The sequence below is a fragment of the Pristiophorus japonicus genome, chromosome 4, assembly GCF_044704955.1.
Source record: "Pristiophorus japonicus isolate sPriJap1 chromosome 4, sPriJap1.hap1, whole genome shotgun sequence".
In the NCBI taxonomy this organism is placed as follows: Eukaryota; Metazoa; Chordata; class Chondrichthyes; family Pristiophoridae; genus Pristiophorus; species Pristiophorus japonicus.
Window position 1 is genome coordinate 183713277 of NC_091980.1, and position 24403 is coordinate 183737679.

The following is a 24403-nucleotide window of genomic DNA, read 5'->3' on the forward strand; positions in this document are numbered from 1 at the left end:
CAGGTGCTTTCTGCAAACTTGTCCATTGTCTAGTTCGACTACAAACACCCTATTCCCTTCTTTAGCTATCACCGTGCCCGCGATCCACTTGAGACCATGTCCATAGTTTAGCACATACACAGGGTCATTCAAATCAATTTCCTGTGACACAATGGCGCGACCATCATTTACATTTTATTGCTGTGGCCTACTCTCCACCTGATCATGCAGGTTGAGGTGAACCAGCGAGAGTCTGGTTTTAAGCATCTGTTTCATGAGTAGCTCAGCTGGGGGCACCCCTGTGAGCAAGTGGGGTCTCGTGCGGTAGCTGAGCAGTACTGGGGACAGTCGGGTGTGGAGTGAGCCTTCTCTGACTCGTTTAAGGCTCTGTTTGATGGTTTGTACTGCCCGCTCTGCCTGCCCATTGGAGGCTGGTTTAAACGGGGCCAAGGTGACATGTTTGAGCCCATTGCGCGTCATGAATTCTTTAGAAACAGAGAAAATAGGTGCAGGAGTAGGCCATTCGGTACTTCGAGCCTGCACCACCATTCAATGAGTTCATGGCTGAACATGCAACTTCAGTATTCCATTCCTGCTTTCTCGCCATACCCCTTGATCCCCCTAGTAGTAAGGACTACATCTAACTCCTTTTTGAATATATTTAGTGAATTGGCCTCAACTACTTTCTGTGGTAGAGAATTCCACAGGTTCACCACTCTCTGGATGACGAAGTTTCTCCTCATCTCGGACGTAAATGGCTTACCCCTTATCCTCAGACTGTGACCCATGGTTCTGGACTTCCCCAACATTGGGAACACTCTTCCGGCATCTAACCGGTCTAAACCCATCAGAATTTTAAACGTTTCTATGAGATCCACTCTCATTCTTCTGAACTCCAGTGAATACAAGCCCAGTTGATCCAGTCTTTCTTGATATGTCAGTCCCGCCATCCCGGGAATCAGTCTGGTGAACCTTCGCTGCACTCCCTCAATAGCAAGAATGTCCTTTCTCAAGTTAGGAGACCAAAACTGGACACAATACTCCAGGTGTGGCCTCACCAAGGCCCTGTACAACTGTAGTAACACCTCCCTGCCCCTGTACTCAAATCCCCTCGCTATGAAGGCCAACATGCCATTTGCTTTCTTCACCGCCTGCTGTACCTGCATGCCAACCTTCAATGACTGATGTACCATGACACCCAGGTCTCATTGCACCTCCCCTTTTCCTAATCTGTCACCATTCAGATAATAGTCTGTCTCTCTGTTTTTACCACCAAAGTGGATAACCTCACATTTATCCACATTATACTTCATCTGCCATGCATTTGCCCACTCACCTAACCTATCCAAGTCACTCTGCAGCCTCATAGCATCCTCCTCACAGCTCACACTGCCACCCAACTTAGTGTCATCCGCAAATTTGGAGATACTACATTTAATCCCCTCGTCTAAATCATTAATGTACAATGTAAACAGCTGGGGCCCCAGCACAGAACCTTGCGGTACCCCACTAGTCACTGCCTGCCATTCTGAAAAGTACCCATTTACTCCTACTCTTTGCTTCCTGTCTGCCAACCAGTTCTCAATCCACATCAGCACACTACCCGCAATCCCATGTGCTTTAACTTTGCACATTAATTTCTTGTGTGGGACCTTGTCGAAAGCCTTCTGAAAGTCCAAATACACCACATCAACTGGTTCTCCCGTGTCCACTCTACTGGAAACATCCTCAAAAAATTCCAGAAGATTTGTCAAGCATGATTTCCCTTTCACAAATCCATGCTGACTTCGATCTATCATGTCACCTCTTTCCAAATGCGCTGCTATGACATCCTTAATAATTGATTCCATCATTTTACCCACTACCGATGTCAGGCTGACCGGTCTATAATTCCCTGTTTTCTCTCTCCCTCCTGTTTTAAAAAGTGGTGTTGTATTGGCTACCCTCCGCTCCATAGGAACTGATCCAGAGTCTATGGAATGTTGGAAAATGACTGTCAATGCATCCACTGTTTCCACCTCCTTAAGTACTCTGGGATGCAGACCATCAGGCCCTGGGGATTTATCGGCCTTCAATCCCATCAATTTCCCCAACACATTTTCCCGACTAATAAGGATTTCCCTCAGTTCCTCCTTCTTACTGGACCCTCTGACCCCTTTTATATCCGGAAGGTTGTTTGTGTCCTCCTTAGTGAATACCAAACCAAAGTACTGTTGTAGGAAGGCAAAGGCACCTGCTGGATATATAAATATATATGTGTGTATGTATGTTTAAAATGTTAGCCAAATATAAAATTGCTGCCAGGGTTTTAGCAAAGCATGATGGGGGCTCGGTTAGCCAAGTTAGCTAAAGCTGCTGACTGAGCACTGACCCTGCAGAGCCTGGTCTCAGGAATGTCTTGAATCAACAGCTTGAGACAAGATAGTATATAGAACACTGCGGTACCTAGTACGGAATGTCCTCAAGTCAGTGACCCCCATATAGAGTGCCTAGCAACCATAGAGATAAGGAGCTAGGCACTGGCAGAATCCATGAGCAACGAAGTTAAGGGGGGCCTGGAGAGCATCACATGGATAGGGATCAGCCCCCAACTGTCACAAACTGATCATGCAGCCCCCTGATGTACCAGGGTTCATTCTATTGGCCCATTTAAACCTATATGTAATCTATAATCATTATGATTGGATTGTGTCCAGCCGAAGTGGGCTGAGTAACTGTAATGAACTATTGTAAAACATATAAATATCGATTAATTTCTTTGTTCGGGAGAATGGAGTGCCTGGAGTTGGACCAGCGGCTCTCTCCCCGCCGGTGTAATAAAGGCCGTTTTGGCGTTGGAACCGACCCCGAGTGTCGAGTGATTCTTCCAGGAAAACATTCGCGCTAACAGTGGCGTCACGAACAGGATTTCTCGGAGTCGCTGGATGCCCTTGGAAAAACCTGAGTGAGTATAAAAAATGTTTAATTATAAAGGGTGTGGGAGGTGGAAGCCGGTTGATCGACACGAGGAGACGGTCTAATATCTCAAACGCCTAGCCTGAGGCTGAATTAAGAGGACTTTAGTCCCACTTGACGGCCAGGAACTAAGTAGGCGTAGGGAACACACTTAGACCGTGGGATCGTGATACCGAGCGACACTTCCCAGACCCAGTAGTGTGATTTGAAAATATACCCCGGAGACCAGGCGGTGCACAGCGACCAACGGAAACTAAACCTGTGAACAGGGTCGGACCAACAGACAAAACAGTGGTAGGTAGTCGTTAAGGAGGCGTGGGGCACTGCGGGAATTGCTTAAATGCGTTTTAAGAATTGTATAAGTTTGTGTAACAGCAGAACTTGTGACCTGACAGTAGCCAGGAGACGGTCTACTACAAGTTACGCTAGGTAGAAAGCGGACCTCTGAGAGTAGATTCCTAACGGTTCTAGTCCTACCCAGGAATGGCCAATAAAGCAAATAACCTCGAGTGGGGACCAGAAGGGTCCCTTACCCGCCACCTGGCGGAAAAACAAAAGAAACTAATTGAGAAGATGATTAAGTCAGGATGGGACCCCCAGGACCCGCCAGCAAATCAGCGGGAATGGTGGGAGAAGGAAAAGAAAGATAAAAATGAAAAGGCTGTGGTCTTGATACTGCAAGCCCACGTAAAATTAACAGAGGAAGTAAATCAATATGTAAGAAATAAAAAAAACCTGATAGTGATTATCTTAAGTGAAGTATGGATCCAAGAATGGAGCCAGCTAAACAATAAACTTTGTTGAATGAAAAGAGACTTTTGTGAATGTCTGACTAGGAATAAGATAAAGAACAGAGAAGGGAAACTGTAATGCCTTTAAAAAAAAAGAAGCCTGTGTGGGTGTGTTGAGGCTGCAGGCTGGGGAAGTAAGGTCCCATTTTTCCTTTGTGTAAAACCTTGACGCGAAAGCTTCTAGCTCAGTAAAGAGATTTTTACACATGCTGCGTCAGAAGCTAAAGCTTAAAAAAAAATGTAATTTATGAGATACTGTATCACAAAATTGAAGTTACAGAGCAAAAGATTAAAGTTTTTGATCAGCTTCTAAAACAGAAGTTAGGCAAAAAAAAAACAGTATTACCATATTTGACATTTTGTAATTCAACAATAAATATAAATTCTGCAAAAGGGGAGCAGAAATCAGGATGGGAACAGTGAAGAATTAATTTTGTTGTGAAGGTTTCAAGTACCACTGGTTAAGAAAAGGCACAACAAAATGCGATACATTTAAAACAAAAAGTTAAATCTGATCTCTTTAAAAAAAAGAAATAAAACTAAAAGGTTTGAAAAAAGATGTTACGTACTAAATAAGTGCTGAAAAAAATATGTTTGTGATGGAAAAAGACATAACTTACTAAATACTAGTTGATGTTTGTTGTGAAAAAGATATTGGTTCAATTGGGAAAAGGAAAAAAAAATTGGAAGAGATAAAAGACACTCTACATTGATAATGATTTTAAATTACGAGAAAGTTTCACTGCAGTTTGGAAAGAGTTCCAGAATAGACGGTGTTTATCAAGAAAAGTCCCAAACAGTCTAAACAAGCCGGAGGGTTTTGAAAATAACCAAGGAGAAAAGATCTAAGCTATGCGAACTCAGCAGAGAGAGAAATAAAACACAAGATTTGCCCAGTGAACGGAACCGTTAAAAAAAAATGTTGGAATGTTTACAGCTTGTGTGAAAATTGGATTTCAGTCTCTCATTTAAAAAAAAAATCTTTGGCAAGTACTTGAATTAGAAGTTTAGAAAATTTGGAGTTTAATCTAAAATGCTGTCTTTCCCGATGAGAAGATTTTTATTATGACCACTTTACTAATGATTTCTGCTGTTTTAACGGATTCCTAATTTCTAAGCAAGTTTTGAAGGCACAAAGATTTGGATGATTACGCGAAGTCACGTAATGACATCAGGCCTTCTTACAAACCTGTAAAGGAGTTAACCCTTTCCATTGACAGCTGTTTTACACTGGACCTTACTAATTTGAATTTCTTACTAAAATAAAGAAGAATCACCTGACAGACAGAGGAAATGATGGGATAGTCAGAATAAAAATAAAACAGAACTAGCTGGTCAAGAATTAAAAGTTAAGATAAACAGGCTGGAAGAGATTTTTAAAAACGGGACCAGACGGATAGTGCAGTGTGCAGCCATAGCACCATCACCTATGGCAATCGAGCCAATGTACCCCACAGGGGATAGGTGTAGTCCACAAACCCAACCTAACAGTAAAGCAGACTGGGATGTTTGGAGGAATAGTGGTGGCATTGGTGTTGATTGGAGTTTGGATAATATTTAGATGGGTCATCGTGCAGGCTCAAACACAGCAGGCTCAAATACAAAACCGACGGCAGCCCAGACAGGGACATGAAGTGATAGAGATGGTACGACTATAAAGAATATGGATAACCTAATCCTTACCTCCGATTCCACAGAGTGACCGCGACACAAGTAGACCAGAACCTAACACCTGGTGACGACCAGACTGTCTGTTTAAAATTGCAGATAAAACTCACCGAGATGGGACCGCGACGACTGATTCAACTCATAATATTGGGAACCTTAAGACCCACGCAAACACTGGATGATACCAACGGATTGCAGCGCACTAAGGAAATAAACAACTACATGAACTATGGAGTCTTGTTTAATTTAACGGATGGAATGTGCATCCCAGCAGCCAAGGACTGGAGCAAGGACAGGATTTATTTTAATGCATGGCTGCAAGTGAACCTGAATAAGGACAAAGTATGCGTGCAATGCTCCACGGGTACAAGGAGCAGTTGCATTGGGCGAAGGGAGGCCAAGAGGCTCGATAAATGTATTTGGGATCATTTGTGCGCCCCCTGCCCAATCACAACCGTTAGTCACCCACAAAAAGGGGGTGGGGCTGTGTGGATACTACGAGGAGGTAGCGGCTGCCGCAATATCGTTTTATTAATGCTTCTCATCCCCTCCCACACCGCGCCCCATAAGAACCACCACACAGCATGAGGAATTGCCATGCCCCATAACTACTAAGGGACCAGAAAATGGGATTGTACTGTTCAACAAGGGTGAACTATTATATGATAATGTCAAACATGAAATTATGCCTGTCCTGATCAATGTCTCAGGCATACAAATGCCGGAATATTGTACAGAGCAGGCAAGAAATATGTATAAAGTGTTAAGTAAAGTAGTAATGCAGCAGGATGCCATGCCATGGGTGCCAGTAGATTCCGAGGACAGGAGCCAGTTCATAGAACTAAGCGAGGAATAGTTAATGATGTTGCTACTGGCTTTAATACCGGAACCTCCGTGGTAAACTCACTGGACATACAAGGGCTAAATGAAAGGGTGGGACAGCTCAGAGGGGTGATGAAGGGACTATTAGAACGGATAGAGTGGAATCAGGAAGATCAGGCCGAACTCGGGAATGAGGGTGCCGAAATCCAATTGGACGGCATCACAGTCCTGGAAGCACACGCAAAAACCATTAATCGCCTCATTGACAGAGAGAAAGAGGATACCGGAAAATCTAGACAGGGGCAACTCTGTCACGCTTACGGCCTATGGATGGTGGGACAGATACGACACAACCTCGACCAGATCCAAATGGGGGAGGTACCCGATTGGATAGACACCTCGCATATAGCTCAGTTGGCCAGCCAGAAGGGGACGCTGGACAACTGTACTCTGAAAGGACTGACCAGAGTGTACCCAGCGATCCCCGATTGCCAAATGGGTAAGAATAATGGGATAGGGATAGTTCTTATGATCCCTATAGCCACCCCCAGATTCGGGACCATTTCCACTGTACCAGCTGGAGAATATCGGGGTAATACGGGAAAACGCCTCTCTCCGTTACTATCTGACCACAACATCCGCCGTCCACCGAAATGATACACTCACCGGGATTTCCCTAGCAGGATGCAAGCAAAGGGGGGAGATTACCATGTGTCCTCACCCAGTGGGCCGGGGGGAATTAGACGAGTGTGGGTTTAACCGAACCGACGGGTATGTACTAGAAATAGTGCCCGCACACGCTCACTTCGCTAGGACAGGCTACGGAGGGAAGGAAAAGTACTGCGTCTTTACCACAGAATGTTCATACCAGTACAATGACCTACAGTGCCTGATCCCACAGCCAAACTTTTGTTTTGCCCCACTACGACCCGTTACGATTGGGCAAGCCCACATCACCCAGGTTAAACGTCGACATACCAAAACCATTAACGTAACCGACCAACTCCATGATCACTTACAGGAGTATGACGAACCAGACCAGGTCCTCATCCCACATCTAGCCGAGGTGTTAAGGGAACTGAGGCTCAGAGTAGGACAATCCGTAAAGCTCTACCACCAATTGCAAACTAAAATCAAAGTACTGGAAGAGGATACTGACATAGTGTTATGAGACCCGAGTTGGTGGAGGAAGGTTTGGGACTGGGGAATGAATATGAACATCCACCCCTGGATTCGAATAATATCACACGTACTGGTCGGGTACAACTGGTCCGAGCGGTAACATGGGGCGTCATGGCTTGTCAATTGTGGTAGCAACACACACGACGAAGAAACCGAGCTAAGTCCCGGGAGATTAGAAGGGCCTGTCTAACAGAAGGGCAGGAGGATTTGACCTTTATTAATTTGATATAAGCAACCAGAACTCCCGAAACCGTGTGACTGGCCAGCACGCTGGGGCAGGGAATACCGGGCGGTGCTCAAATACCCATTAGAAAGGAGTGGGTAGGCACACGTTAACAGAACAAAGTGTCGGTTAAAGGAAACTCCAAGTAGTCCCTTACCGAAAGGGAGGATTGTTGTAGGAAGGCAAAGGCACCTGCTGGATATATAAATATATATGTATGTATGTATGTTTAAAATGTTAGCCAAATATAAAATGGCTGCCATGGGGCTTAGCAAAGCATGATGGGGGCTCGGTTAGCCAAGTTAGCTAAAGCTGCTGACTGAGCACTGACCCTGCAGAGCCTGGTCTCAGGACTGTCTTGAATCAACAGCTTGAGACAAGATAGTATATAGAACACTGCGGTACCTAGTACGGAATGTCCTCAAGTCAGTGACCCCCATATAGGGTGCCTAACAACCATAGAGATAAGGAGCTAGGCATCGGCAGAATCCATGAGCAATGAAGTAAGGGGGGCCTGGAGAGCATCACACGGATAGGGATCAGCCCCCAACTGTCACAAACTGATCATGCAGCCCCCTGATGGACCAGGGTTAATTCTATTGGCTTATTTAAACCTATATGTAATCTATAATCATTATGATTGGATTGTGTCCAGCCGAAGTGGGCTGAGTAACTGTAATGAACTATTGTAAAACATATAAGTATCGATGAATTTCTTTGTTCGGGAGAGTGGAGTGCCTGGAGTTGGACCAGAGGCTCTCTCCCCGCCGGTGTAATAAAGGCCGTTTTGGCGTTGGAACCGACCCCGAGTGTCGAGTGATTCTTCCAGGAAAACATTCGCGCTAAGTACTTGTTCAATTGGTCTGCCATTTCTTTGTTCCCCGTTATGACTTCCCCTGATTCTGACTGCAGGGGACCTACGTTTGTCTTTACTAACCTTTTTCTCTTTACATATCTATAGAAGCTTTTGCAGTCCATTTTAATGTTCCCTGCAAGCTTCCTCTCGTACTCTATTTTCCCTGCCCTAATCAAACCCTTTGTCCTCCTCTGCTGAGTTCTAAATTTCTCCCAGTCCCCGGGTTCGCTGCTATTTCTGGCCAATTTGTATGCCACTTCCTTGGCTTTAATACTATCCCTGATTTCCCTTGATAGCCACGGTTGAGCCTCCTTCCCTTTTTTATTTTTACGCCAGACAGAGATGTACAATTGTTGTAGTTCATCCATGCGGTCTCTAAATGTCTGCCATTGCCCATCCACTGTCAACCCCTTAAGTATCATTCGCCAATCTATCCTAGCCAATTCACGCCTCAAACCTTCAAAGTTACCCTTCTTTAAGTTCTGGACCATGGTCTCTGAATTAACTGTTTCATTCTCCATCCTAATGTAGAATTCCACCATATTATGGTCACTCTTCCCTAAGGGGCCTCGCACAACGAGATTGCTAATTAATCCTCTCTCATTACACAACACCCAGTCTAAGATGGCCTCCCCCCTAGTTGGTTCCTCGACATATTGGTCTCGAAAACCATCCCTTATGCACTCCAGGAAATCCTCCTCCACTGTATTGTTTAAATTCGGCACTGGTGAAACATGGCCCGTTGTCACTGACCAGTATGTCAGGCAGGCCGTGGGTGGCAAACATGGCCCTCAGGCTTTCAATGGTGGCGGTGGCGGTGGCGGTGCTTCCCGACATTATTTCGCATTCAATCCATTTTGAAAAAGCATCCACCACCACCACCAGGAACATTTTACCGAGAAACGGGCCCGCATAGTTGACATGTATTCTCGACTATGGTCTGGAGGGCCAGGACCACAAACTTGGTGGTGCCTCTCTGGGAGCGTTGCTCAACTGAGCACATACACTGCATTGCTGTACACAGGACTCTAAGTCAGAGTCGATACCGGGCCACCACACGTGGAATCTGGCTATCGCTTTCATCATTACTATACCCGGGTGTGTGCTGTGGAGATCCGAGATGAACATCTCCCTGCCCTTTTCTGGTAGCACTACGCAGTTACCCCACAACAGGCAGTCTGCCTGAATGGACCGCTTGTACTTTCGCCGCTGGAACGGCTTGATTAGCTCTTACATTTCAACGGGGATTCTGGCCCAGCTCCCATGCAGTACACAGTTTTTTTACTAGGGACAGCAGAGGATCTTGGCTGGTCCAAGTCCAAATCTGGCGGGCCGTGACAGGTGATTTATCATTTTCAAACACTTCCATGACCATCAACAAGTCTGCGGGCTGCGCCACCATCAACAAGTTTGCAGGCTGCGCCATTTCCACCCCCGTGGTGGGCAATGGTAGCCGACTGGGAGCATCCGCACAGTTCTCAGTGCCTGGCCTGTGGCGGATGGTATAGTTATATGCTGATAGCGCAAGTGCCCACCTTTGTATGCGGGCTGAGGCATTAGTATTTATCCCCTTGTTTTCAGCAAACAGAGATGTGAGGGGCTTGTGATCTGTTTCCAGCTCAAATTTGAGGCCAAACAGGTACTGATGCATTTTCTTTACCCCGAACACACACGCTAATGTCTCTTTCTCAATCATGCTGTAGGCCCTCTCGGCCTTAGACAAGCTCCTGGAAGCATAGGCGACAGGTTGCAACTTCCCCACAATGTTAGCTTGTTGTAATACACATCCGACTCCATACGACGACGCGTCACATGCTAGCACAAGTCTTTTACATGGGGTATACAATACAAGCAGCTTGTTGGAGCATAAAATGTTTCTGGCTTTCTCAAAAGCAATTACTTGGTTTTTTCCCCATACCCAGTTCTCACCTTTGCGCAATAACACATGTAGGGGCTCTAAAAGGGTGCTTAATCCTGGTAGGAAGTTACCAAAATAGTTGAGGAGTCCCAGGAACGACCGCAGCTCTGTGACGTTCTGTGGCCTGAGCGCGTTCCTGATAGTCTCTGTCTTGGCGTCTGTGGGCCGAATGCCGTCCGCCGTGATCTTTCTCCCCAAAAACTCCACTTCCGTTGCCATGAAAATGCATTTCGACCTCTTCAGCCGCAGCCCTACGCGAACCAGTCGCTGGAGGACCTCCGCCAGGCTTTTTAGGTGCTCGACGGTGTCCCGACCCATGACCAATATGTCATCCTGAAAGACCACTGTGTGTGGTACGGACTTGAGTAGGTTCTCCATCTTTCTCTGGAAGATCGCTGCATCCGACCGAATTCAAAACGGGCATCTGTTGTAGATGAACAGTCCCTTATGCGTGTTGATACAGGTGAGGCCCTTCGAAGACTCCTCCAGCTCCTGCGTCATGTAGGCCGAAGTCAGGTCAAGCTTGGTGAACATCTTGCTTCCTGCCAGCGTCGCAAATAGGTCATCTGCCTTAGGTAGCGGGTATTGGTCCTGTAGCGAGAAACGATTAATAGTTACTTTATAATCGCCGCAAATCCTGACCATGCCATCACTTTTGAGTACTGGAACAATCGGGCTGGTCCACTCGCTGAATTCCACTGGGGAGATGATGCCCTCGCATTGCAGCCTGTCCAGCTCGATTTCCACTCTCTCCCTCATCACGTGTGGTACCACTCGCGCCTTGTGGTGGATGGGTCATGCCTCTGGGACCAAGTGGATCCGCACCTTCGCCCTGGAAAAGTTTCCAATGCCTGGCTCAAAAAGGGAAGGTAATTTGTTAAGAACCTGGGTACATGAGGCCTCATCGACATGTGATACTGCTCGGATGTCATCCCAGTTCCAGCGGATTTTGCCCAGCCAGCTCCTTCCAAGCAGTGTGGGGCAATCGCCCGGGACAATCCATAGTGGCAGTTCGTGCACTGTGCCCTCGTAGGTGACGCTGCCCAGGACAGTGATAAGCTCTTTGGTGTACATTCTCAGTTTCATGTGGATGGGGCTCAGGGCTGGTCTGAATACCTTGTTGCACCACAGTCTCTCAAACATCTTTTTACTCATGATGGATTGGCTAGCGCCATTGTCCAGTTCCATGGCTACGGGTAAGCCATTCAATTTTACGTTTAGCATTATAGGTGGACATTTCGTCGAAAATGTGTGCACCCCGTGTACTTCAGCATCTGCCTTCTCTCTTTGAGGCTCGAAATTGCTTTGATCCACCATGGACTGATCTTCCTCTGCCACATGGTGGTTAACAGGTGTTGCAAAGCTTGCAGCTCATTTGCAAGCTCGTTGGAGGTGCCCTATTGTTCCACAGCTCTTGCAAACATACCCTTTGAAGTGGCATGAATAGGCTGAATGGAAGCCTCCACAACGCCAACAACGTGTGAATTGCCTTGCACTCATCCTTTGTTGGGGACTCGGAGTCATCTGGTTCACCTGAGGCCTGCTGGAAGTTGCAGATTCATGGGTTCTGCCCTGTACATTTTTGCTCGCAAACACAGTTCCAGTTAATTTATGAACATTGCTAGCACTTGTGTGCTGAGAGATCTGTTTGGTGTTATCACTGGTGGACATAAACGCCTGTGTTATCGCAATGGCCTTACTGAGGGTCAGTGTCTCTACAGTCAAAAGTTTTCATAGGATGGTCTCGTGGCCAATGTCAAGTACAAAAAAGTCTCTGAGCATTTGCTCTAGGTAGCCATCAAACTCACATTGTCCTGCAAGTCGCCTTAGCTCGGCGACGTAGCTCGCCATTTCCTGACCTTCAGATCGCTGGCACGTGTAGAACCGATACCTCGCCATCGGCACGCTATCCCTCGGGTTAAGATGCTCCCGAACCAGTGTACACAGCTCCTCATACGACTTATCTGTGGGTTTCACCAAAGCCAGAAGATTCTCCATGAGGCTGTAGGTTGGTGCCCTGCAGACCGTGAGGAGGACCGCTCTCCTTTTTGCAGCGCTTTCTTTTCCGTCCAGCTCATTGGCTACAAAGTACTGGTCTATCCATTCGACATAGGCTTCCCAGTCCTCACCCCCTGAGAACTTTTCCAGGGTGCCCACAGTTTGCTGCATCTTTGCATTGGATTCGTATTCTCATCGCCAGTTATTGTGTTCCTAACACAAATGAGGCTGCACATAGGGAGGTTAAAGTAACAGTGACCTCAGTCTTTAATAAGACACTCCAGAGTGAGTAACAGGCCTTGGGGTCGGCTTATATACAGTGCTCCCAAGGGATGCTTCTATGTTTCTATGTTTCTATGTTTCTATGAGCTCCCTGGTGGCCGTACATGGGAGTGCATGCTTTACAGATACACAACAATCACATTGCTGTTTGTGGGACCTTGCTGTGCGCAAATCTTCGGCCGCATTTCCAACATTACAACAACAACTGCACTTCAAAAGTACTTCATTGGCTGTAAAGTGCTTTCAGATGATCTGAGGTTGTGAAAGGTGCTATATAAATGCAAATTCTTTCTTTTTTTTCCTGTCACTGGCTGGTCTACTGTTGCAGGTTCCATTCGTAGGTTGGGCTGGCAGGTCAGGTATCTGAATACCAAGTCTTCTAGAGTGGGTTGACCTGGTTTTGAAATGTCATGTCAGTTGTTAAACGACCTGCAAGTTTGGGATTTAACTCTCGTCAGGTGGACAGCAGGGATCAGGAGTTCTTCACGAACAGCAAAAAATGCCAGTAAGCATTGCCGTTATTAACCTGACTGACACCATACCCCATGGATTGGCGACTAAACAGAAACTGCTTGCCTCGGTACAATCCAATCCTAATGATATAAGTGCACATTCGCAAAACTGGCCTCACGCTCATGCCTTTCAGCAGTTGTCTTCCCAAGTCTTCGGAATCCAAATTTCCGCACATGCACAAACCTTATGAGAATTGTGACGTCGCGGGCAGGAATGGTGCCCACCAGATGCCATGCTCATTGAATCAGTTGTTAATTCTAGGGACAGTCTTATTTGAATAAAGAAGGCGAGCTCCTGTTGTTGGAAATATCTCTGAGTGAGAGCTTGCCCACTGGGCAAGGGTGGGTTGTTGGGGGGGGGGCGGGGGTGTCAGGAAATGGCATGTTCTAACTTGGTGCAAATACCTTCAGCAGTTTAAAGGGGCAGTCATTAGCAGCATTATTTTCACTGCTCGAGATACAATTATTATTGCCAAAATGTCAGCGAGTTCAGCTGCACGCACAGAGCTCACTCCAGTTTGTGAGAGTATCTGCAGCATGACAGAGGTCCTCAGGGCAATCTGTGACTCCTCTTTGCATGCTCAGACTGCTTCTATGGATGGCTTGGATGCCAGATTGGAGAGGACTATTTCTTCTGGCTTCGCAGTTTGTAGTGGTACCATTAGGTTTACAGTCCTGTGGATTAATGGCAATGTACTGCTAGTGGCATGGCAAGCACATGCTCAGATGATGGTGTTGTCCATCAAGGCAGCAGCATAAGTATGCCGTCCTACCAGCCACCTCCAGTTCTTGCATAGGAGAGAAAGGGGGTAAGACCATGTTGTCCATGCAGCAGCACAAGATGTGTAGACTATATTAAGTCCATCTCAAGACTTAGCTACCATGAGATGAGGGCCACCTCAGTCCCAAGAGGCTTGTATTGACACGCAATAACCAGCCACCTCACACACTCTGTATTTCGGGTAACACCTAGGTTAAAAGCTAGTTCAGCATTAAGAGTTCATATTTCATTACACTGGCACCAATGGGAAGAACAGTGGTTAAGAAACATTTGACATGCACAGAGTAAGGATTGACAATAAAATTACAATGGCATTAAAGTTGTCTGCGCAAACTTTATATTTGTAAAACACAAACTTTCAGCTCGCATAAATGGGAGCTTAATGAGTTGGTGAGTAAACGATGGCAACTTTGAGGAAGGGGGTCAGAAATTATATCAGGAAATGGGAGGCTCTGCTACAGTGGATGACGGGATTGGAAACTCCCGGCCAGAGTTTCCTCATGAGCAACACAACAGATATCTATCTTCAGCAAGGTGAAAGGACATACTCAGGGCAGCAGACAGCATACAAACCCCCTGGATGTTCTAAATGTTTACGTCCATGCAATTCACGGGCAAGTTTCTTTCTTTCACTTTTTTGTTCACATGCTGCTGGAGTATTGATTGTGACATCATCGCAGTCTTTCAAAAGAGAAGTGGGAAGTAATCCAGTCATATTGAAAGTGTCGAGATTACTTATCATACATGCAAATTTCTCATCACACTTAAAAAAAAAGTATAAAAAGAGGGAAAGAAAAGCAATCATTTTGGAACGGTAAAATATTCTCTATTTAAACTCAGGATATAACTCGGAGCAATTAGACTTCAATTGACCTCACGATGTGATTAACTTCTGAAATAAGTCTTTGTGGCCTTAAAGGGAGAAGCAAAGTTGCAAACAGAATAATACTTTAAGTATTATATAGTCTTACATGTCTGTCACTATAAAAGAGCAGAGGGCTGACATTTAACTGTGGCAGGGACACAAAACAAGTGGTAACAGATTGGCCGACAGTTATGCACCCTGCCTGATTTTCATTTCCAATGTCTTTAATTTCACCCCCCATTTCTTCTAACGAAGCATGAGCAACAGCAAAAGGAGATATGCTAGTACACTGTAAGTGGTCACAGTGTCTATTAATAGGAGTGAAAATGTTTTGTAACCTCACTGTAATACATCTACATGGATTGGTTACCATGAATTATCACATAAGTGCCTAGAAATTATTCGACTCTACCTCCACACAATGACATTAAAGTGACAACTTGCATTTACATGCTGCTCCATCGCATTCTGAGAACCTGCCAACGCATTTCATGACCAATGGCTACTTTGAGGTTCAGTCACAATTGTTATGTAGGCAAATGTGGCAGCCAATACGTAAACAGCAAGGCCCAATAAACTGCAAATTAGATGGATGGACAATTCATGGGGTCCATTTAAACGTGCCGGAATTGGCGTTCCTGGGGCAGTGATGGCCACAAAATAGGATCAGTAGACTTTCACAGGGGCTAAAACTGGGCATCCGAAGCACCTGCCTGCTTCAGGCGATTGGCCTCTTTTAAAATGCAAATCAGGTTCATACAGCCTGCAGAAGGTTACGGAACCAGATGGAGTTAAGATACAGATCAGCCATGATCTAATTGAATGGTAGACGGGCTCAAGGGGCTGAATGGCCTACTCCTGTTCCTTCCTATGTTTCTCCCAATTGCATTCCCAGTTTTCCTGTTTGCATCAGCAAACTGATCCTGTCCAAATTTGCCAGTGAAATAAGGGAAGCCTCTCCTGATAGAAACATAGAAACATAGAAAATAGGTGCAGGAGTAGGCCATTCGGCCCTTCTAGCCTGCACCGCCATTCAATGAGTTCATGGCTGAACATGCAACTTCAGTACCCCATTCCTGCTTTCTCACCATACCCCTTGATCCCCTTAGTAGTAAGGACTAAATCTAACTCTTTTTTGAATATATTTAGTGAATTGGCCTCAACAACTTTCTGTGGTAGAGAATTCCACAGGTTCACCACTCTCTGGGTGAAGAAGTTTCTCCTCATCTCGGTCCTAAATGGCTTACCCCTTATCCTTAGACTGTGACCCCTGGTTCTGGACTTCCCCAACATTGGGAACATTCTTCCTGCATCTAACCTGTCTAAACCCATCAGAATTTTAAACGTTTCTATGAGGTCCCCTCTCATTCTTCTGAACTCCAGTGAATACAAGCCCAGTTGATCCAGTCTTTCTTGATAGGTCAGTCCCGACATCCCGGGAATCAGTCTGGTGAACCTTCGCTGCACTCCCTCAACAGCAAGAATGTCCTTCCTCAGGTTAGGAGACCAAAACTGTACACAATACTCCAGGTGTGGCCTCACCAATGCCCTGTACAACTGTAGCAACACCTCCCTGCCCCTGACAAATCCCCTCGCTATGAAGGCCAACATGCCATTTGCTTTCTTAACCGCCTGCTGTACCTGCATGCCAACCTTCAATGACTGATGTACCATGACACCCAGGTCTCGTTGCACCTCCCCTTTTCCTAATCTGTCACCATTCAGATAATAGTCTGTCTCTCTGTTTTTACCACCAAAGTGGATAACCTCACATTTATCCACATTATACTTCATCTGCCATGCATTTGCCCACTCAGCCTCATAGCATCCTCCTCGCAGCTCACACTGCCACCTAACTTAGTGTCATCTGCAAATTTGGAGATACTACATTTAATCCCCTCGTCTAAATCATTAATGTACAATGTAAACAGCTGGGGCCCCAGCACAGAACCTTGCGGTACCCCACTAGTCACCGCCTGCCATTCTGAAAAGTACCCATTTACTCCTACTCTTTGCTTCCTGTCTGACAACCAGTTCTCAATCCATGTCAGCACACTACCCCCAACCCCATGTGCTTTAACTTTGCACATTAATCTCTTGTGTGGGACCTTGTCGAAAGCCTTCTGAAAGTCCAAATATACCACATCAACTGGTTCTCCCTTGTCCACTCTACTGGAAACATCCTCAAAAAATTCCAGAAGATTTGTCAAGCATGATTTCCCTTTCACAAATCCATGTTGACTTGGACCTATCATGTCACCTCTTTCCAAATGCGCTGCTATGACATCCTTAATAATTGATTCCATCATCTTCCCCACTACCGATGTCAGGCTTACCGGTCTATAATTCCCTGTTTTCTCTCTCCCTCCTTTTTTAAAAAGTGGGGTTACATTGGCTACCCTCCACTCGATAGGAACTGATCCAGAGTCAATGGAATGTTGGAAAATGACTGTCAATGCATCCGCTATTTCCAAGGCCACCTCCTTAAGTACTCTGGGATGCAGTCCATCAGGCCCTGGGGATCTATCGGCCTTTAATCCCATTAATTTCCCCAACACAATTTCCTGACTAATAAGGATTTCCCTCAGTTCCTCCTCCTTACTAGACCCTCTGACCCCTCTTATATCCATAAGGTTGTTAGTGTACTCCTTAGTGAATAGCGAACCAAAGTACTTGTTCAATTGGTCCGCCATTTCTTTGTTCCCTGTTATGACTTCCCCTGATTCTGACTGCAGGGGACCTACGTTTGTCTTTACTAACCTTTTTCTCTTTACATATCTATAGAAACTTTTGTAATCCGTCTTAATGTTCCCTGCAAGCTTCTTCTCGTACTCCATTTTCCCTGCCCTAATCAAACCCTTTGTCCTCCTCTGCTGAGTTCTAAATTTCTCCCAGTCTCCAGGTTCACTGCTATTTCTGGCCAATTTGTATGGCACTTCCTTGGCTTTAATACTATCCCTGATTTCCCTTGATAGCCACGGTTGATCTACCTTCCCTTTTTTATTTTTACGCCAGACAGGAATGTACAATTGTTGTAGTTCATCCATGCGGTCTCTAAATGTCTGCCATTGCCCATCCACAGTCAACCCCTGAAGTATCATTCGCCAATCAATCCTAGCTAATTCACGCCTCATACCTTCAAAGTTAGCCTTCTTTAAGTTCTGGACCATGGTCTCTGAATTAACTGTTTCATTCTCCATCCTAATGCAGAATTCCACCATATTATGATCCCAGAATGCCTGACAGCATCAGCAACACAGGCTCCCTGCAGACACAATCCCAGCAGGTTGTCTATGTGTTAACTTCAGACTTCAGACAAATTAATTTTCTGAAGGTGACCAGCAGCATATTGCAGGTTTACTCCCAGCTTCAGTTTCAAGATGATTAAGTTTTATACATTAAATGTTCTGATTAGTAAGAGACGAATGCAGTAATCTCTCCAAAGGTGTGCTTTCACTGCTTGCTGCATTATTTATGATGACTCAACTGGACCACAATGGCAGAATATTTCCAATTTGCTTTCTGTAAAGTTGAAAACTAAATTGGATCCTCTAGTTTTAGGCTTTACCTTTACATTGTCTACATTGTATTTTATAGACACTCTAAATGCACAAAATCTTCTGTTGTCCAGCAACTCCGATTAGATCTTCAGCAAATATAAAAGTACTATCCAGCAGTGAATGTGACACACAGGAGATTACAATGTAAATTGTGAGGGTAAGTGAGCAGAGATCTGAAACGGCAGGTCTGCCTGAGGCTAATTCTGTACAAATGAGGATATCGGCAAAGTCACAGGAAGCATGATTCCAGAAGTGGAGAATGAAATGGTTTCTACCCTTCTCTTTGAAATATCCACCCCTGCTTTACAGTGTGTAAATGACATCAAACCTTCTTTATTAGTATTTCCAATCCTCTCACAGCCCAAGTCACAATCCAATAAAAAGAAAAAAGGAAGACTTGGATTTATATAGTGCCTTTTACGACCACTGGACATCTCAAAGCGCCAATGAAGTACTTTTAGAGTGTAGTCACTGTTGTAATATGGGAAACGTGGCAGCCAATTGGGGCACAAGCTAGCTCCCTCACACAGCAATGTGATAATGACCAGATAATCTGTTTTTTTGGTATGTTGATTGAGGGATAAATATTGGCCAGGACACGAGGATAATTCCACTACACTTCTTCAAAATAGTGCCATGAAATCTTTTACGTCCACTTGAGAGAACAGATGGGGCGTTGGTTTAATGTCTCATCCAAAAAACAGCACCTCCGACAGTGAAGCACGCCCTCAGCAGTGCGCTGGAGTGTCAGCCTAGATTTTTTTGTGCCCAAGTCTCTGGAGTGGGGCTTGAACCCACAACCTTCGGACTCAGAGGTGAATGTGCTACCCACTGAGCCACAATTGGTCAAATGGAAGTTGCTCAAATCTGGATGGTGCAGTGGGTCTGCACATTGTCCCCTTCCCTCTGGGACCTAGATTTGAATTCAAATAAAACAAACAAGATGGGGTGTCTGCTTTCTGCTGGCTCTCTTGGGGTCCTGCATGAAGTAAGCTGGGCAGTCTCAATCATGTTCCCATTTGTGAGACCCACATAAGTGCCCATATTCTTGCAATCTCAATTAGAAAGGCCACAAGGGTGGCTGTAATGGGGAAAAAAACCTTGTGCAGTGGAAGGTACCCTTCAGAGGCTGGGTTTAAGGCACCATGCGGGGTGCAGTGATTGCTTGACATGGACACTGATGACTGATTTTCTTGACCTTTACCCCAGGAAATGCCCATTTTCCCAAGTGCAAAGGTTATTTTCCCTGGGCGTCTGTCCTCTTTACATGGCCTCTGAACTTCCAGTGTTTTCTGAGGGCGTGTGTTTGTGGAGGGGGGTGGGGAGGGGGAAAGGGGACTGGACTGCACGGCCAATGATGCAAATGAGGTAGGAATGGCATTCATGGCCTCCCAACCCATTTTTCTTTGATAAAAACACACTGTGGACCATAGTGCAGGAGCACCCAGTGAAAAGCGATGCTATGGCTTGTGTCAGAGCCCACAAACCAGAGTCAGCTTGGGCCAAAGACAGAGAGGCAGAAACGTGTACTTAGTATTTTTTAGGATGCCCCTCTAGGATGTTTGGATGCAATTGGGAGTTTTTCCATCAGTGAGAAAGCCCTTCTCTTAGAGGCCCAATGCACAGCTGGAGGTTTGAAATGCCTGCAACTGAGCTCAAGTGTCCTCCCTCTTCTGCCAGCGTTAAACCTTTCCAGCGAGTAGACCTATATATTAATGGCCTGGGACAGGAATTAGCAGTGCTCCCGGGCCTACTAAATTAAGACTGAGTAAGTTAAAAGGGGGAAACACCAGCTACTGGAAACAAACAGAGCACTGTGCAATAATGAAGAAGAAAACATGGAAAGATACAGAACCAAGAAGGAGACAGCAGTAGTATAAGATGGGCTGTAAAATCAAGAAAAACCATGCACCCCTGCCCCTACCAGTACTGCTCTTTATTTTTCCCCTACCGGCCCAGCAGAGTAGGCACTGGGGGTATGGTGGAAGACTAAAATCAGGGGGGACATCTGCAAGTTCCCCATTATTGTGAGAGGACCAGTGTGCCTTTTTCTTCTCATACTGTAGCTTCAATTTGAAAGATATCAGAAAAATTATTGCTGGTGAATCCAGCCCATTAATAATTAGGGGGATGGCTGTGTAATGGTTGTGTTACTGGATGAGTAATCAAAAGGCCCAGACTGATAATCCAGAGAACACAAATTTAAATTCCACCACGGCATTTTGAGAAATTGAATTCAGTTAAAAAAATTTGGAAATAAAAAATATGATATCAGTAAAAGTGTCCATGAAGCTGTCAGTTTGTGGTAAATACACAGCTGGTTCACTGATGCCCTCAAGGGAAGGAAACCTGCCGTCCTTACCCGGTCTGGCCTATATGTGACTGCAGTCCCACACTAACATGGTTGACCGTTAACTGCCTCCTGAAGTGGTCAAGCAAACCACTCAGCTGTATCAAACCACTACAAAGATCGTTAGGCAACTAGGGATGGGCAATAAATGCCTTTGCCAGTGAGAATGAATACAGGGAATAAAAGTACAAACATACCCAACTTATTTCAACATTTTGCACAGTCATTGTGTTTCCCGTCCTATTAAGCGACACTGATTTTTGCAACACTGGTATCCCTGGAGTAAATTCAGTAATGTTATGACAGGGATGGAAATACATCTGATAACTATTTTGCTTGCTGGACAGTCACTTTGGACTCTGAAATCTGACAAAATGGGGACTGTTCCTAAAGGTTCTCCATCAAATAACATAACTCTCAAAATATTCGCCTGTCAAACTAAATCAGCCTGCAAGCCAAGCAAATGCCACCAGTTCTCTAAGAAATTTAAATGCTGCCAGACAGGAAGGATATTTTGACGTGGGCCTTGTGGTTCACGTTTGAGACATGGCAATCACTAGTTCCATAGAAAATATGCTGTTGCCTATTACATAAGCATGTGTGGACCAGTTGAATTAGTGTTAATGGGCCCAAGTTTCGGCCTCAGTTGCTCCTGATTTTTTGGAGCAACTGGTGTAGAATGGAGTATCTTAGAAATTCAAATTCTCGGCATTTAGTTTGCTCCAGTTCTAGTCAGTTAGAACAGTTTCACTTTGGAACAGAATTTTTTTTTCAAAAGGGGGCGTGTCCGGCCACTTACGCCTGTTTTCAAAGTTTCGGCAGTGAAAACTTACTCCAAACTAACTTAGAATGGAGTAAGTGAAGATTTTTGCACGCTCGAAAAAACCTTGTCTGCACTTTAGAAAATCAGGCGTAGGTTACAAATCAGGCGTAGGGAAGGGGGGGGAGGGGGGTTTAAAGGGAAGTTTACAAACATTAAACACTTCAGTTTTACAAATAAAGAGCCATCATCAATAATAAATGATAAAAACATCAATAAATCAACTAATAAATTAATCAAAAAAAATTAATAAGAAATAATTTTTAAAAAATCAAATAAAACAAAACATTTTCTGCTTACCGACTACAGCACCGGGAGCCCTCCAACAGCGTGCTGGGATGCCCCCCCCCAGTGTGTCTCTGTCAGTGTCTCTATCTCTCTGTCTGTCTGTGTGCGTCTCTCACTCTCTGTTTGTCAGTGTCCGTGTTTCTGACAGCGAGGGGTGGAGAGGAGGCGGAGGATGGGGAGAGGGGGTGGAGGGGTGGGGGAGGAGGAATGGGGGAGAGGGGGTGTAGTGGGGGAGAGGGGGTAGGGGGTAGAGGGGGTGGGGAGGAGGGGGGTGACAATGGAGGGAGGGGAGGGGGGTGAGAAGGGAGGGAGGGGGGGTGAGAAGGGAGGGAGGGGAGGGGGGGTGAGAAGGGAGGGAGGGGAGGGGGTGAGAAGGGAGGGAGGGGAGGGGGTGAGAAGGGAGGGGGTGAGAAGGGAGGGAGGGGAGAGGGGGTGAGAAAGGAGGGGGGAGGAGAGGTAGGAGGAGGGAGGGGAGGGGGGGAGAGAAGGGAGGGAGGGGAAGGGAGGGGGGAGAGAAGGGAGGAAGGGAGGAGGGGGGGTGAGAGAAGGGAGGGAGGGGAGGGGGGGTGAGAGAAGGGAGGGAGGGGAAGGGAGGGGGGAGAGAAGGGACGGAGGGAGGAGGGGGGGTGAGAGAAGGGAGGGAGGGGAGGGGGTGTGAGAGAAGGGAGGGAGGGGAAGGGGGAAGAGAAGGGGGGAAGAGAGAGAGAGAGAGAAGGGAGCGAGAGAGAGAGAGAAAGAAAGGAGAGGGAGGCTGAACGGGCCGGGCCCTGGCCGGGCCCAAGACTTCGAGTTTAGACTTACCGGATTGACAGGTAGGTGGCGTCGGGTCTGGGGTCCGGGGGGGGGGGGTCGGGAGCGTGGGTCGGGGGGAGCGCAGATCGGGGTGGAGGGGAGGTCGGTCGGTCGGAGATCGGTGTGGGGGTTGGAGATCGGTTGGGGGGGGCGGAGATCGTTCGGGGGGGGGTGCGGAGGTCGGTTGGGGAGGGGGGATGCGGGGTCGGGAACGGAGGTGGGGGGGGAGGTCGGGAGCGGGCGAAGCGGAGGTCGGGGGGGGGGGGGGGTTGGTGGGAGCGAGAATCAAGTCGGGTCGGGTCGGGTCCAGTCCGGAGGAAGCAGGAGCTCGGCGTGGGAGGCAGCCTTATACACGCAGCCCCAGTGAGGCCATTCGGCCAGGGCTAGGGGCTGCGTGCTTCGGGCCCTTCCCACACAGTTTTGGGCGCCTGGAGCTACTGCACATGCACTGTAGCGCGCATGTGCAGAGGTCCCGGCTATATTTTCAGCGCAGGGACCTGGCTCCGCCCCCTACAGCTCGTGCTGCGCCGTGCCGAGCTGCAAACGACCTGCAGGGAGCCGGAGAATCTGGAAGTTTTTTTTAGGCGCACTTTGTGGCGCGAAAAACGGGCGTCCAGGTCGGGGCTGCGCCGTTCTAGGCGCGGCCCGAAACTTGGGCCCTATATGTCAGAACAAACCTTTATAATGTTTGCGTGGCCTGGCAACTGCAGGAATAAGAATCATCTACACAGCTGCCATGTTGTCAGCCAGCACACTGTGAGATGGCCTGTCCAGTTACTGGAGACGCACATGCCTTTTCCATCTGTATTATTCATGTGCCATCTTTACGACCTTCTTGTACAGAGCTGATGTAACTCTTCTTTCAAGGCAGCAGCTGACGATGGATTTGAAAGGTGATTTACATTCCCTGAGGTCCAGCCAAAACAAACCCCCATTACATGGTTCTTAGAATCATGGAAAGGTATAGCACAGAAGGAGGCCATTCGGCCCATTGTTCCTGTGCTGACTCTGTGAAACAGCAGTTTTGCTTTGTCCCAGATCCCCGCTTGTTGTCCGTAACCCGGTAAGTTCCTCATCCTAGGTACCTGGCCAAATCCTTTTTAAAATTATTGATTGAATCAGCTTCCACCACCTTTTCAGGGTGGGCGTTCCAGATCCCGACAACTCTGAGTGAAAAAAATTCTCCTCATCACCTCTAGATCTTTTGCCACTGATTTTAAATCTATGACCTGTGGTTATTAACCCACTTGCAGAGGGAACAGCCTTTCTCTATCTACCCTATCAAAACCTTTCATCATCTTTAAAGCCTCTATTAGGCCACATCTTAACCTTCTCTATCCCAAGCAGAACGGACCTAACTTTTCCAACTTCTTCTCATAACTGAAATCCTTCATCTTTGGTAACATCTTGGTAAGCCTCCTCTGTACCCTTTCTAATGCCTTTACATCTTTCCTGAAATATGGTGCCCAGAATTGTTCACAATACTCCAGCTGCGGCCTAACCAGTGATTTATAAAGTTAGAACATGATCTCTGTGCTTTTATATTCTATTCCTCTATTTATAAACCCAAGTAACCCAAATGCTTTTTTAATCACCTGATCAACTTTCCCCGCATCTTTAAGGATTTGTGTATATGAACATCAAGGTCTCTCTGCTCATCTACACATTTTAAAATCATGCCATTTGTAGTATACTATCTTTCCAAATATGTCGTCCCAAAGTGCATCACTTCACACTTCTCCACATTGAACTCCATTTGCC

At 46.3% G+C, this 24403-nt stretch overlaps 1 protein-coding gene across 5 annotated transcripts in view; it reads right to left on the reverse strand.

Moving 5' to 3' along the window:
- slc8a3 (solute carrier family 8 member 3) overlaps positions 1-24403 on the reverse strand; it is an 810619-nt gene that overhangs the window by 62386 nt on the left and 723830 nt on the right. For 4 of the 5 annotated variants that reach the window (XM_070878885.1, XM_070878889.1, XM_070878888.1 and 1 more), the window contains one exon: positions 14541-14648. The exons of the other annotated variant lie outside the window; for it this stretch is intronic. In XM_070878885.1, coding sequence (XP_070734986.1) covers positions 14541-14648 — 108 coding nt within the window. The remainder of the gene's footprint in view (positions 1-14540; positions 14649-24403) is intronic. 5 annotated transcript variants of the gene reach the window in all.